Below are 13,303 nucleotides of genomic sequence, written 5' to 3'. Positions count from 1 at the left end.
CATGGGGCTCCGTGCTTTTCCTGGTGAGGCCACCGTAACTTGCGGAAAGCACAAGCACACCCACAAGACCACTCACTCCACCCCCTTTCTCCTCCACGGTGGTTTGTCTCCGACATGGTCAACTAGAGCCGCTGGCTAGCTCACCGTGTTGTGAATAGCCTTAGGGCACTCACAATGCAGGACATGGGTATGAGGGACCTTAGAGAGCCACATAAGTCACAAATCTATTTATCTCATGGTGCAAAGTGGTTCTAGGAGTGGATTTAATTTATCATGTTAGTGGCTAACTTCTTCACTTCTATCCTGACATTTTCTAAAGGAAATTACAAAGCAGTCCAATATTTTACACGGAACACTCTAAAAATTAAAAAAAATCATCTCCCTACATTTTCCCCACACCCACCTGTCACTTTTCACTCCACTCGCATTTTTGTCTCTCCCTTGCTCACCGGCGTCGCCGCCTTTACCCTCACCTTGGCAATGCCTCAAACCAGGCAAGCATCGAGCAGATCAACGCAGCGATGAGCAGAAGCATCGAGGAGGCCAAGGCACCGTAGCAAGGAAGCTACTGCTGTAGACGGGTCGAGGCGGCCATCATCGAGCTGGTGTTGCGGACGGGTTGGGGTGGCTTGGAGTGGGGGACGATAACAAGCTCGACAACGCAGAACAGGGAACAACAATAAGGTCCTAGGCACCAAATCTGCCACCGCCATCTTCCTTTTTTCTTACCTGCATCTCTCCCCAAGCTGTCATCATTGTCCTGTCGAGCTCGCTAGATCTAGCATCAGGCTCGTTTGCTAGCACCACTGCTTTAGGGATGACGAAGCAACTCAGGGTAGTGCCCTCGCCAACGACAACCATGCAAGGAGCAGCAGGACGACTGCGCCACATCACACGGGTCTAGGGGCATCGCATGTGATAACAATCCGGCCCAGGTGGGGTTGCCCGAGGCCCAATAACTTAAGGTTGCCCGGACCCCAACAGTTCATAGGCACACCCACTCGGGGAAAGGCCCAATCTCCCTAAAAGACTAGTCTGATAGGGGAAAGGGTGGCTCTCCCTTTTAAGGTGGCTTCCTCCTCCCAAGCTAAGCAAAGCAAGGTGGGATTATTCAGAGGCTCACATGGTCGTCGCCCGACTTTTGCGTCTTTGCCTGCGGTTAATAATGGAGGATGTCCTCATCATTCCCACCCCCTTAACAAGGGCCCAGCTCTGATACCAAAGGATAACAATCCGGCCCAGGTGGGGTTTGCCGAGGCCCAATAACTTAAGGTTGCCCGGACCCCAACAGTTCATAGGCACACCCACTCGGGGAAAGGTCCAATCTCCCTAAAAGACTAGTCCGATAGGGGAAAGGGTGGCTCTCCCTTTTAAGGTGGCTTCCTCCTCCCAAGCTAAACAAAGCAAGGTGGGATTATTCAGAGGCTCACACGGTCGCCGCCCGATTTTTGCGTCTTTGCCAGCGGGTAATAGTGGAGGATGTCCTCATCAGCATAGGGCAACGCCCTCTTCTAATGCAACGTGCGAGCCATGCCCTGTCTTGTTGCGACAAACCTAACGAGGAACGTGCCTCAAGGGATCCGTGGATCTTCATTTGGTAACGGAGAGGCAGACTAGAATCTCCGACGTGAGAAATCGGGGCAAACGCCACCTAGGCATACTGCGAAAGCCCTTAGAGCAGCTCCATTGTGTGTTTGACTACTGCAGTACCAAGATAGCGAACACACTTTGATTCGATGACTTCAGCGTGCGCACCGATTTATGGGACCCGCATAAAAAAAGTTTGGAGGAAATTTTAAATTATGTGACTGAGGTTGGATGGGTTCAACCCCATCTGCAACAAATACTATTTTAATTATCTAAGAGCGACTTATATTTTGAGCTCGATTTAGTTCACTGACACACAACAATCGACTCCCGATAGTTCAATTTCTCCACACACCATAGGGTTGTTTAGCACAGCTCCAGCTCTAGCTTCACCTCTCATAGAATTAAAATTCAGCCAAACAGTTTTAGTTCCACCTAAATAACAGCGGAGCTGGGTGAAACGCTCTCATAAAATAAACTAGTTAGAGTTTACTCCCAAACAAGCCCTATAGGCTATAGCTGCTCTTATGAAATCCGGTTCTGATCGTTTTTGTTTGTCCTTTTCATGTGCGAGGTTTTAGGCAGCAGCTGCAGCTCAGCTCTACAACCGGAGCTCCTGCAATGCAGGCACTCCACGCAACCGCAACCTTGAACAGTTCACTAGTACTAGTACTGGCTCTGTTCGGGAGGGCACTCTATTATTGTATTCTATTATTGCATAATTAATTAAGTATTTACTATTTATTTTAAAAAATAGATTAATATAATTTTCTAAAATAACTTTTGTATATAAACTTTTTGTAAAAACATACCGTTTAGCAATTTCAAAAACTTTCGCGTGAAAAACAAGAGAGAGGATGGTGGGAACTGCTACTGCAGAACGCAGCCAGAGCGGAGCAGAGAAAAGGAAGCGCGATCGACGCCACACGCCAACACGTGCATCCTATCCTACCAGTCCACTCAGGCAAATCAAAGGCAACCCCCCATCACTCCGCATTTATAACCCCACCCGATGCAAATGCGGTGGCGCCTCTAACCGCGTTCTTTTCTCCAAACCGGCTACCTTCACCCGTGTGGAGTCCAAGCGTCCAAAACTCCAAACCCCCGCGAGCTGGGACACCTCACTTGCCACACCGAACTTCGCTTTCCAAGCCCTTCAACGCGGCGCCCACACGGCCATCCTCCGGCATCCCTGACCCTGTGCCGCGCGCCACGGCTCAGACGACGACGACGGCGACGGCGCCCGCCCTGACGCGGCCGACAGCCGACGAGGTGGTCGACGGCGATGGCCAGGCCAGACCAGGCTGAGCCGAATGCCGCGTTGATGGTAGCTGCGGCACGGCGCGGCAATAGGATGCGTTTGGGTTCTTCTCTCAGTTTTCCCAACTCACATCTCTCATTTTTCACGCGCACGCTTTTTAAAATGTTAAACGGTATACTTTTTAAAAAAATTTCTATACGAAATTTATTTTTTAAAAAATCATATTAATCCATTTTTTAAAAAATATTAATTAATACTTTATTAATTCATGTAATAATACCGCCGTGTCTAGTTCCAAAATAATTCTTCAAACTTCCAACTTTTTCATCACATCAAAACTTTCCTACTTCCAACTTTTCCATCACATCGTTCTAATTTCAACCAAACTTCCAATTTTAGTGTGAACTAAACACAGCCGGGTGCTGTTTTGCGTGCCGGGGAAGGTCCAATTATTGAGCGGATCTGCACGTACAGCGCCCTGTACTGTACTTTACCAACTTGTTCAGGTTGTAGCAGCAGGAGATAGCGCGTTTTCAGCCTTCAAAAGCATGGATGATTTGATTCCCCAGGGGATAATAACAGAAACAAGAATGCATCGATCGGCATATCGCTATGGTCAAAAAAGTAGAGTTTTGTTTACCTGTGGAGACCAATTGTCATGGATGTGTGGGCTTGTACTTCCTTTCCATGGATGAGAGGGGATCAGGGAATTAGAACAGAGATTCGGGCAACCGCTGCAATCATGTGCGATGAATAAATGCCACCAGATCAAAAGGGTTAGGCATCGATTCGATCATACCGGAACCACCATAAGCTGAGGAGCATGATGGTGAGCTGCAATTATTGATCAGGGCAATATGCTTTGCACACACTCTCTGTATATATGGAATTGTGGTTGGTTTGCCAAGCTTGGAAATGTGGCACCCAGACAGGAATTGATGCTGCTGCTTCTGTTACTACAAGCTCTAGTACAGTATGAGTATAGGATGTTGTTGAATTTGACCCTGCCGTAGTTGTCGTAACTGCACATTCATCTACCTGACGAGAATGATTCCTTCAGAAAGCTGTAGAGTTCCTCCGCGACTGGTGATGGGAATTCCTCCTGCGGCAGAAGGGCACCTGGAACCTCCACGAATTTTGTCACGCCTTTGGCGCCTCTGAGAGCTTCCATCTCAGCCTTCGACCTCTTCGGGGCATTCACGGTCGATGCAACCAGAACTGGAGCGTCACCGTCCAACTTGGCAAACAGCTGAAGGAATTCTTCCCTTGTTTGGACAGGGTCAAGAAGGCCTGTCAAGAATGCAGCCGGGACAAACCGTGCACCTTTCCTTTTGGTTAACTCGTAGCGACTTTCCACGATATTTGGAGTCACGTTCTCAGGGTTGGCATAAACGTGAGACTTGTACTGGGACTGGATGGACTTCTCGTTGCTCACCAGAACATTGTACATCATCCAGCCAATAGCCGGGGCCCTGAGGGTCCCTCGTAGAAGCCCATACCTGTTGATAATGGTTAGGGAAACAATTTTCAGCATGATCAATTTTGTATCTAAAGAAACAAAAGGCTGAGATGTCTGTAAAAAGGCTCAACGGGAACATGTTATCACATAATTATCTACATCAGTCAGTTTTCAAAAATGTAAAAATATATATATACACCATTAATTGTTATTTTGTTACATGTACTTTACTACATCTCACTGATTAGTTACACAAATATATCATTAGTTAAATGAATTGTACTAATAAACGTAAAAGGAATGAAAACGACTAATGGAAAATCAAATCAGTAGCTTTCTTAACCAATTTGGAAAATAAAGTGCCAGCAGAAACATGGCACTGGCACTTTCTGTATGCAACGACAGTATAACACACAGATATGTATTTATCAACATGGAAAACGAAATGCCTGCATAAACATGCTAGTTGCTACTGGCACTTCATCTATGCAATACCATAAACATATTCAAACCATAAATGGCATCCAAGACTATATTACTAGTGGCTTGACTGCATAAACACAACCATATTTTCTCAGTTGCAATGCATCATAACCTCACTGCAATACTTACTTACCCATCACCCATCTACCAAATGTGCCTCTTGATTTAATGAGATAGGTCAGTAAGTATACACAATTCAACGGATGACAACATGAAAGATGGCTCTATTGCAAGAGCCCAAGGATTACTATATAGAATACAAGACAAAAAATCTAGAAATTACTCATCTATACACATGAGACTGCACTATTACCCATTTACCCTTGACAGATTACAATTACCATTCACAATTCACACATATCACAAAATATATTTACATCTTATATTTGTATTTATGAAGGGATAGGTAATACATACTACAGGATTACAACCTGCAGGACGAGATCTTAAATAGTGTGTGTGGTATCAACAAGGAGCATCGAAAATGCAAACTGTTGCTGAAAATGTAGTGGTGAAGATAATATTTCATATTAGCATCAAGTGTTCGGGCCTCATCATTTGCCCCATGGCTTATAAGCTGCTGCTGAAATTTAAATTTCTAAACTTGATTTCGAAATTGATTTTGATGTTTTTTCAACATAGTTTCTTTTTCAGCATTGGCTTTTAAGTCGCTAAGGACACATATAAAAAAGTTTTACCCATAAATTAATTTTTGGTTGTTAATAAGCTGTTACAGTTTATAATAAGCTGTAAGCAACTGATGAGGACCTTCCTTTTTTATAGTAGTACTGATGTTGTCTTTGAAATTATCTTACCAAAAAAACCACTCCGCATAATGCTGAGCATAAATCAAAGAGCAAAGGTGATAGGAGGACCTTTCCTAGCATTCTCTGACAAATATTTGTAATATCAAAGCTATACACTTAGTCTATACCTTGTCTCCATATCAGAACCTCGGCCAAATACAATGGGAAGGGGTCCAGCCCAAGTAGGTGCAACTGCAGCAATGCCAGATGGCCTTATAAGGCCCTTCCCAGCCGCACGGACTGCAATTGTTGCTGCATGACCTCCTCCAACTACTACCACTTCACCATCTGATCATGATAAAGAATTACAATGGCACCATCAGTTGAGTAATGATATTCAAGAAAATGTGTTGTTACAGAAGTATTAACTGGAATATTTTTGTAAAATATGTTTTCTGCACTGTTTTAGTTGCATTGGGTAATAGTACTGCTAACCTTGGCTATGAGTAATCCTGATTTCTAGTTGAATCATTGACTATTACAGTAACAATATGCAGATAAAGTAGTCATCTATAATATAAGAACCAGAAGAAAGAAATGTATTGTTCATTACAGAATATGCCCAAGTGAAGTAGAGTGTATTGAATCAGGTAAAAAATACAGTGGAAATGCTTACAGTATCAGACTATCAGTGCGCTTTAAGATGAAAATGTTGTATACCTGTATTTGCCACAGGACTATTTGGTGAATTAATTAACTGAACCAGAAAATTCTCCATCACATCAGCATTGTAGTTCAGTGATGGCCTGTCTGAATAACCCAGACCAGGCCAATCAACAATTGTAGCACGGTAACCTAATTCTCCTTTTCGTGCCACAATATCTTTGGCTACCACCCTCCATTCCTCCACTGTGCTAACATCAGAAATTGTAGGAATCATAAGAATGTTCTTCACGTTCTCAGCAGTCTCATGCTCATGTTCCTCATAGTAAATGTTTATTGGCTTATCCTCAAATGTCCACTGCCATTTCCCAGTCTAGAAACACATGTATGTAATGTTATAGCTTAGTGTCACAGTCAAACAACAAAGAAAAGCAGAACAAAATTTTCCATACAACTACATCCAAAACATTTCATTCAAAATCTAGTGTTTCAGTACTTGCCACTGTGGTGACTGAAATCCATTCTGAACATTAACAATTGAGACAAGGACAATTGATCATTTGCCACTCTAAAGAGTGCTGTTTCATTAAAAAAAATGCCATTATAAACAATGTAAATCTTTTTTCTTTTGCTGCTCTAACAATGGAATTATTCATATTTGCCCCTATGGGCAATTTAACCCCTCTCCCCCTCTGTAATAATTGGTTGTAGCTCTCTTGAGTAAAGGCCGGGATGTTATATTCCATTATCTAAAAAAAAAACCCTCTCCCCCTCTCATCCTTCTTCCTAGTCTTGCCATGCCCACTGGTGAGGCGCTCTACCACAGGCAAACAAAAATATAGAAAAAGGCATACCACTAGAACTTCTGATCTCTTGCCATATCTATTCTTCTATGCTCCCAAAAGAACACAAAAATAATATATCCACCCATTATTTGACCGAACCCCCACAAGCATTCTTGTATGATCTGGCAGTTGAGAGTCACCTTTCTTGAAATTGTGAATTTCTCACCCTTCAACAATCAAAACCATTCATGACTAGCTTCCTTCCAATGGCATTCATATCATTGGTTTTAGGGTTAAAAAAATGGCATCAATTATAAACAGGAGTAACATGGACCCAACAGAGCAGGAGGCATCATGTTTATAAGGTAGGGCCCAAGATAAAAGCATGCAAATGACAGGAAGAAAATAAAACCTGCATATCTCAAAAATGTAAGGCTGGGTCCCATTTTTGTAAATCTACCAGGTGATGGATCATTAACCTATCTTCTTTTAGGAAAAAATTTTCAAAAGATATCCCAGGAAGGAAATGAAGAGAACAGGGTGATAAATTCCCCTTGCCTCTGTCCCTCCATATGGTTGAATCGCATTCCTCGTTTTAACCATAGGAGCAATTTGCCAACAATTCCCTCTCATGGAGAACTGGAGATCATGCACACTATGCAATCAGCCAAGCGCATGCATGTGTGTCAACAGCTAAGTAATAAAATTCCAATTTTCCCTGAAATTGTCTACTCCATAATCACTTCAGTAGAGGCCAAGTAGGATTGATCTAATGATGGGAAGATATAGCACTGATTATGAAAAGAAACTAACGAGACAAAACTAGATATTCCAAACTGTTAACCTAGCACTCTGAAACTAAACGGACAATTACTAGACTAACACAAGAACACGTACGTAAAAACTAGATCTTATAATTTAACAAAAGAACAGCTCGTCGTAATTGGGAGTTCAAGGATTCGCTAGATGTATTCTGTAACAGAAATGCATGTTAACAAAACTGCGTTGTTTCAGGTCAAAATAAGCAGCAGTTTGCGCCAAAAGTTAAGCAACTAGATCCCAAATGTTCTATTCTGTTCACGATCAGAGCAAAGTTTTGCAAACATCAATGGGATTTTATTCGAACCTGCATAACTACGCATTTCAGAACACATTTAGCATTACCAATTCTGCTTGTTCATACTTTAGACTCACAAGTCGACACGGGAACTTTACTAATTACTACTACCCACCAATTTGAGATCTACAAAACCGCACAGAAGCAGTTAGTGCCGTGTGGATTGCATGGCTTCAACGCATTCACTGACCACCCAAATTGGCGATCCGTCCGGTGAGCTCGATCCACCACCAGGCGCACCAATGTAACAAATAGTACATGACTACCGGCCGCGGCCAACTCGGCGAGCAAGTGAGTACCAGGCGATCTCATCTCACCTTGGAGGGGGGAGCCGCGGGCTTGGGGACCGTTGGAGGGGAGGCGACGGAGCGGACAGCGAAGCGCCTCGCGCGGCGGAGGCGGCGGCGGGCGGCGAGCGGGGCCGCGCGACTGGGAACCGCGACGACCGGTGAGGCGAAGGCGGCGGTGGCGGCCGCGGCGGTGGGGCGCATGGTTGGTGAGGAAGGAGTGGGAGGTTTGGTGGGAGCAACGGTGGAGTTGGAGTGGAGAGGAACCGAACGACGTGTGCTGCCGTCGACTCGGGACTCCAACGTTCGCTGCCGTCGTTTTGTCGCGTCCATTTCCTCTCCTCTGGTGCAGGTTTCACCTCGTTTTTTCGTCTCTTTCGAATTTTTTTTCTCAAACCACTATGGTTCCTTTTTTTTCTCTTGATTAAGATACATGTTTTATCTGGTGTTAACACGTTTTTCCAAACCATTAAATTGTATATTTTATACGAAAACTTTATATTGTATATAAAAATTACTTTAATAATTAAAACTTAATTGATTATGATCTAATGATTTTCTTATTTTATATGTCAGTACTCAATCTCATCTAAACGCAAATGGCTGATAGGCCACGTATATGTACTTGTATCCGTATCACTATAGTACGTATCCATATCTGATACGGATACGTGGCCTATCAGTCATATCCGGGTACTTAAGAAAAACACAACTCTATAGCAATAATAAATTTAGATCAGCTACTAGCTCAATATATATATATGTGTAGGAGAAGTAATAATGGTGTAGTGGTGGAGTAGTGGGTGGATGATCCATTCACCAAGGTTTAAATTTTAATGTTCACGAATATTACGTACATATAGGTGGATTTTCAATAGTATTGTAGTAAGATTAGGGATGTGCCTGATTTTTGGCTTTCAACAGAATTTTAGGAAGAGTAAAGATATGATGCTAGTTTTTAGCTTTTCACAGATTTTAGCAAAATTAAAGATATGCTGGTTTTTATCTTTTTAGAACGTGTGAAAGAGAGTGTATATGTGGGAGTGTACGTGTGATATTATCTGTGTAGTAGTGTGTGCGCGTGTACACTACTAGTACGTAATAAAAAAAAGATAATACTATTGTACGAAACAGAATGGTCTGCGACCAAAACCAGTTTTTCGTGGGAGCCATACGAAAACGTGGACGCTCCAAAGTCCAAAAGGATCACCAATCGACGAAAATGAAGTCCGTATGGTGAAGTGAACACGCAGCCAACCAAACTACTGTTGGGCCTCTATCCCGTAAAGCAGAAGCTCTCTGCTCCGTGCCACTTGATGGGCTACAACTTCTGTAGACGACGAACGGATGCCTCACAGCAACTCAAACCCGGCCTCGGATACATCACACTCCTCGACCGGAAAGGCTAATGGGCGGGTGATCCCTCCCCCACCCGCCCAGCGATCACCCGTCCACCCTCTCCCCTATACTATTAGATGCCTCCCTCTTCTCTCCCTTTCTCCATTCCTTCTCCTCTTTCTACTACAGTAGACCACACAAATTTTTTTGAAAAACAAAAGTTAGAAAAATTTATATATAGAAATACTATATATAAAAAGTTTGAATTCAAATTCAAATTTGAATCGGGTATGTAAACTTTTGACTTATAAACTTTGGGTCTATAAACTTTAGATGTATAAACTTTAGATGTATAGAAATACTATATATAGAAAATATTTGAATTCAAATTCAAATTTGAACCAGATATAATTTAAATTCAAATTTGAATCGGGTATATAAACTTTAGGTCTATAAACTTTAGATGTATAGAAATACTATATATGAAAAATATTTCAATTCAAATTCAAATTTAAAACGGGTATATAAACTTTTGACTTATAAACTTTAGGTCTATAAACTTTAGATGTATAAACTTTAGATGTACAGAAATACTATATATAAAAAAAATATTTGAATTCAAATTCAAATTTGAAACGGATATATAAACTTTTGACTTATAAACTTTTGGTCTCTAAACTTTAGGTGTATAAATTTACTAAAATAGGAAAGTAATGCGGTGCCAAAAAAGGAAACCAGGTGGAGGGATGAAGGGGGGAGGTGGGGAGCGAATCTGATCGCTACCCCCATCCCCACGGTGATCGATCGCCCATTAGGCGTACCCCTCCTCGACGGCCCTTTCATTTTTAATTTTTTTTCTTTTAATATTTACAGAAATAATCTATTGGCGTAAAAAATTACAAAAATAGACTCTGCCGCTCTAGTGGAGGGCGGCAAGCTGACGTGGCAGACGGCGGCTCGACGGCGCCGTCTGCAAAAATTGCATTTAGCCCCTTGCCGCCCTCGGCAAGGGGCTAAATGCAACTTTCGCAGCCCTAAAGAGCATTTGGCTAGTACTTTTTGCATCTGAGCCCCTTGCCGCCCAAGGGGCCTAGATGCAAAAAGTACCAGCCAAAAAGTACTAGGCCCGGGCTGGCTTTTTTGCATGGGGGTAGAGGGCGGCAAGGGTTTTCGTGCAAAAAAAACCCTCCCTCTCCCGTCTGCCGTCACCGCCCGTCCCTCCTCCGTTTGCCACGTCAGCTTGCCACCTTAGTGGAGGGCGGCAGGGTCTATTTTTGTAATTTTTTGCGCCGATGGGTTATTTCTGTAAATATTAAAAGAAAAAAAATTAAAAATGAAAAAAATTCGGCAAGTGCATGCCGCCCGAGAGACAGGCCTAATGCCCAAACCCACGGTTACCCACCTACCGCGACAGCACGATTCACTCTCGCGCCACGTAAACGCCACGCAAAGAAATAAGTTCACTTTTGGTCCCTTAATTTTGTCGCCCAGTGTAAGTTTCATCCTCAGTCCGGAAAACCCGGATACGATGGAACCTCCAACTTACAAAACGAGTGCAAACGAGCCATGTAGGATGAAGATATGTGGGACGAAGACCAGTAAAAGAAGCCACGTCAACTAAAATCGGGGATCTCGTTTGTCTGGTCTAGTAAGTTTGGGGATGCGTTGTATTCGTTTTTACGGTTAAGAGACGAATCTCAGATTCAACAATTTGATGCATCCAGTGTGAACTTATTGCCCACGCAAATCACACCGAGCGGGCCGCAGAAACCGGAGAGAACACGCGCACCGCATGCGCGCGCGCCGGTTGCGCGTCGCCCCCGACGCCGAGTCGCCGACGGCCGCGAGCACACCTGCCTCGTCTCGTCTCGCTCTCGCTCTCGCGGGCGACGCGACCAAGCGCACAAACCAAAAGCAGGCGAGCATAACAAAAGGAAACGGACGACCTCACGCACACCGTACGAGTCGTCGTCGTCCGCCGTTTCGATCGATCGATCGGCTCTCGGGCCAGCCGCATTTTCCAGATTCGCGCTAGCCGGAAAGAAAATAAAACATTATCATCGTCGTCGTCTACGTCGTAACCTCTTCTTTTCTCCAATAAAAATTAGAATATTCGTGACACGCTTTTCAAACTGATAAACAGTGTGTTTCGTGTGAAAACTTTCTATATAAAAGTTATTCTAAAATATCAGATTAATTTGTTTTTTTAAGTTTGTAATAATTAAAACTCAATTAATCATATGTTATTATTACTCCGTTTTACGTGAAACACTTAATCTTTAATCTTTACCTTGACTACTTTTTTCGCCGGCCCATCGACGTCGTAATCGTCGTCGGCGACTCGATCGATCGGGCCGTGGAGTTCACGTCATGGGAAGAACGGCCGGACGGACCGGCCTGAGCTTTACTCATCTTTTTTGCCTTTTTGGCCTCGGCTGGCCTCCCCGTCCTTTTCATCCGCTTAGCTAAGCTAGCGAGCGCCAGCATGTGTGTGATGTGTTCACAAAACTTTGTATATTGTTACTTTATGGATAGATTGGATCATCGATCGATTAATTGGCGAGTGTACTTGCATCATCGGACCTTGATTAGCATCTACGAAAACGGTGAGATTGTGCTTATAAGATATACATATATAATACTCCAATTAAGTAATCTTTCATGTCGCTCTCCGGGAAGACGAGTGCTCCAGAGTCTAGACCGACACACACGGCAGGCACAGGCAGGTCCTTCCCCGTTAGCTACACGCGCCGGGGCTCATCGTCAAGGAGATACTATGTATGTTAGGTATGTCGTATGTGCAACTCTTCCATAGGTATGGGTTCACCTTTTCGATTGAGTGCTGGATTCCTACCCACCTATAGGTTCCCCTTTTTGATTGAGTGTTGGATTCCGACCTCCAATGATATTATATTTTTTTCCTCAATTTTGGATTAAATTTTGATTGAATTTTACTATCTTAAATTTGAATTTTTAAGAACCTCGACAGTGTCTTGACCTCCATACTGGCTCTACTGCGTGCAGTCCGATTTGTAAGAAGACCACCTTCTGGATAGATGCGGGGGCGCAACAGCTCGGGATCTTGCTGGCCACCCTCGTTACTTCATGATTTAGCCTCTTCTGCCCAATCTCCTCGGCTGGAGCTTGTTTGCTAATCTGTGTGAAATCAATGTGTGTTTTGATTATTTAGTTTGTGATGAACAATTAATTTTACAAATAATTTATTCGATAAATTGGTTTGAGAAAATGTGTGAATATTGGTGTGTGGGTAGACTAAAATCATTGTAAATTCTAAGTTTTGAGGTTCTGGCTGCTAGTAGGTAGACTTATGCAACTTGTTTGAATTTCGTCTAATATATTGATGCGCAAGTCTCTTGCGTGTTTCAAAAGTAAATCTCGTAAACCATTCAAAATTGTACTCAGAACCTACTTTTTGTCTTGCGTCGAAACATCGAAATTTTGTCGAAAACGTGAACTCTGTTTACCATGAGTTGTTGGATAAAAAACAATCATGCTCGTACGACAGTGTTGAACTTTTTTTATTTTTTTCAGTTTTGCCGAGTTTTTCATCATTCAT

The 13,303-nt window shown here is 43.1% G+C and overlaps 1 protein-coding gene across 1 annotated transcript; it reads right to left on the bottom strand.

Annotated features, from left to right (window-relative positions):
- Positions 1–3,644: 3,644 nt before the first annotated feature.
- Positions 3,645–8,681, bottom strand: LOC4347051 (uncharacterized). The gene is made up of 4 exons (XM_015757182.3): positions 8,419–8,681; positions 6,257–6,572; positions 5,725–5,884; positions 3,645–4,347 (listed from the first exon to the last, which is right to left on the bottom strand). The coding sequence occupies exons 1-4, from the start codon at positions 8,590–8,592 to the stop codon at positions 3,879–3,881; spliced, it is 1,119 nt and encodes a 372-aa protein (XP_015612668.1). The 5' UTR covers positions 8,593–8,681; the 3' UTR covers positions 3,645–3,878.
- Between the last annotated feature and the right edge of the window lie 4,622 nt (positions 8,682–13,303).

This window comes from Oryza sativa, chromosome 9, assembly GCF_034140825.1.
Source record: "Oryza sativa Japonica Group chromosome 9, ASM3414082v1".
NCBI classification, from domain to species: domain Eukaryota; kingdom Viridiplantae; phylum Streptophyta; class Magnoliopsida; order Poales; family Poaceae; genus Oryza; species Oryza sativa.
The sequence above is the reverse complement of the archived record's forward strand: the minus strand, read 5'-3'. Positions and strand labels throughout refer to the sequence as shown.

What these genes read in the sequence shown, in the direction of transcription:
- LOC4347051 (XM_015757182.3), bottom strand. Translation starts at nt 8,592, where the DNA reads ATGCGCCCCACCGCCGCGGCCGCCACCGCCGCCTTCGCCTCACCGGTC. An exon ending in TAGTCCTGTGGCAAATACAG is followed by an intron (nt 5,885 to 6,256) that starts GTATACAACATT and finishes TATCATGATCAG; the next exon opens with ATGGTGAAGTGGTAGTAGTT. An exon ending in GGTTCTGATATGGAGACAAG is followed by an intron (nt 4,348 to 5,724) that starts GTATAGACTAAG and finishes CATTATCAACAG; the next exon opens with GTATGGGCTTCTACGAGGGA.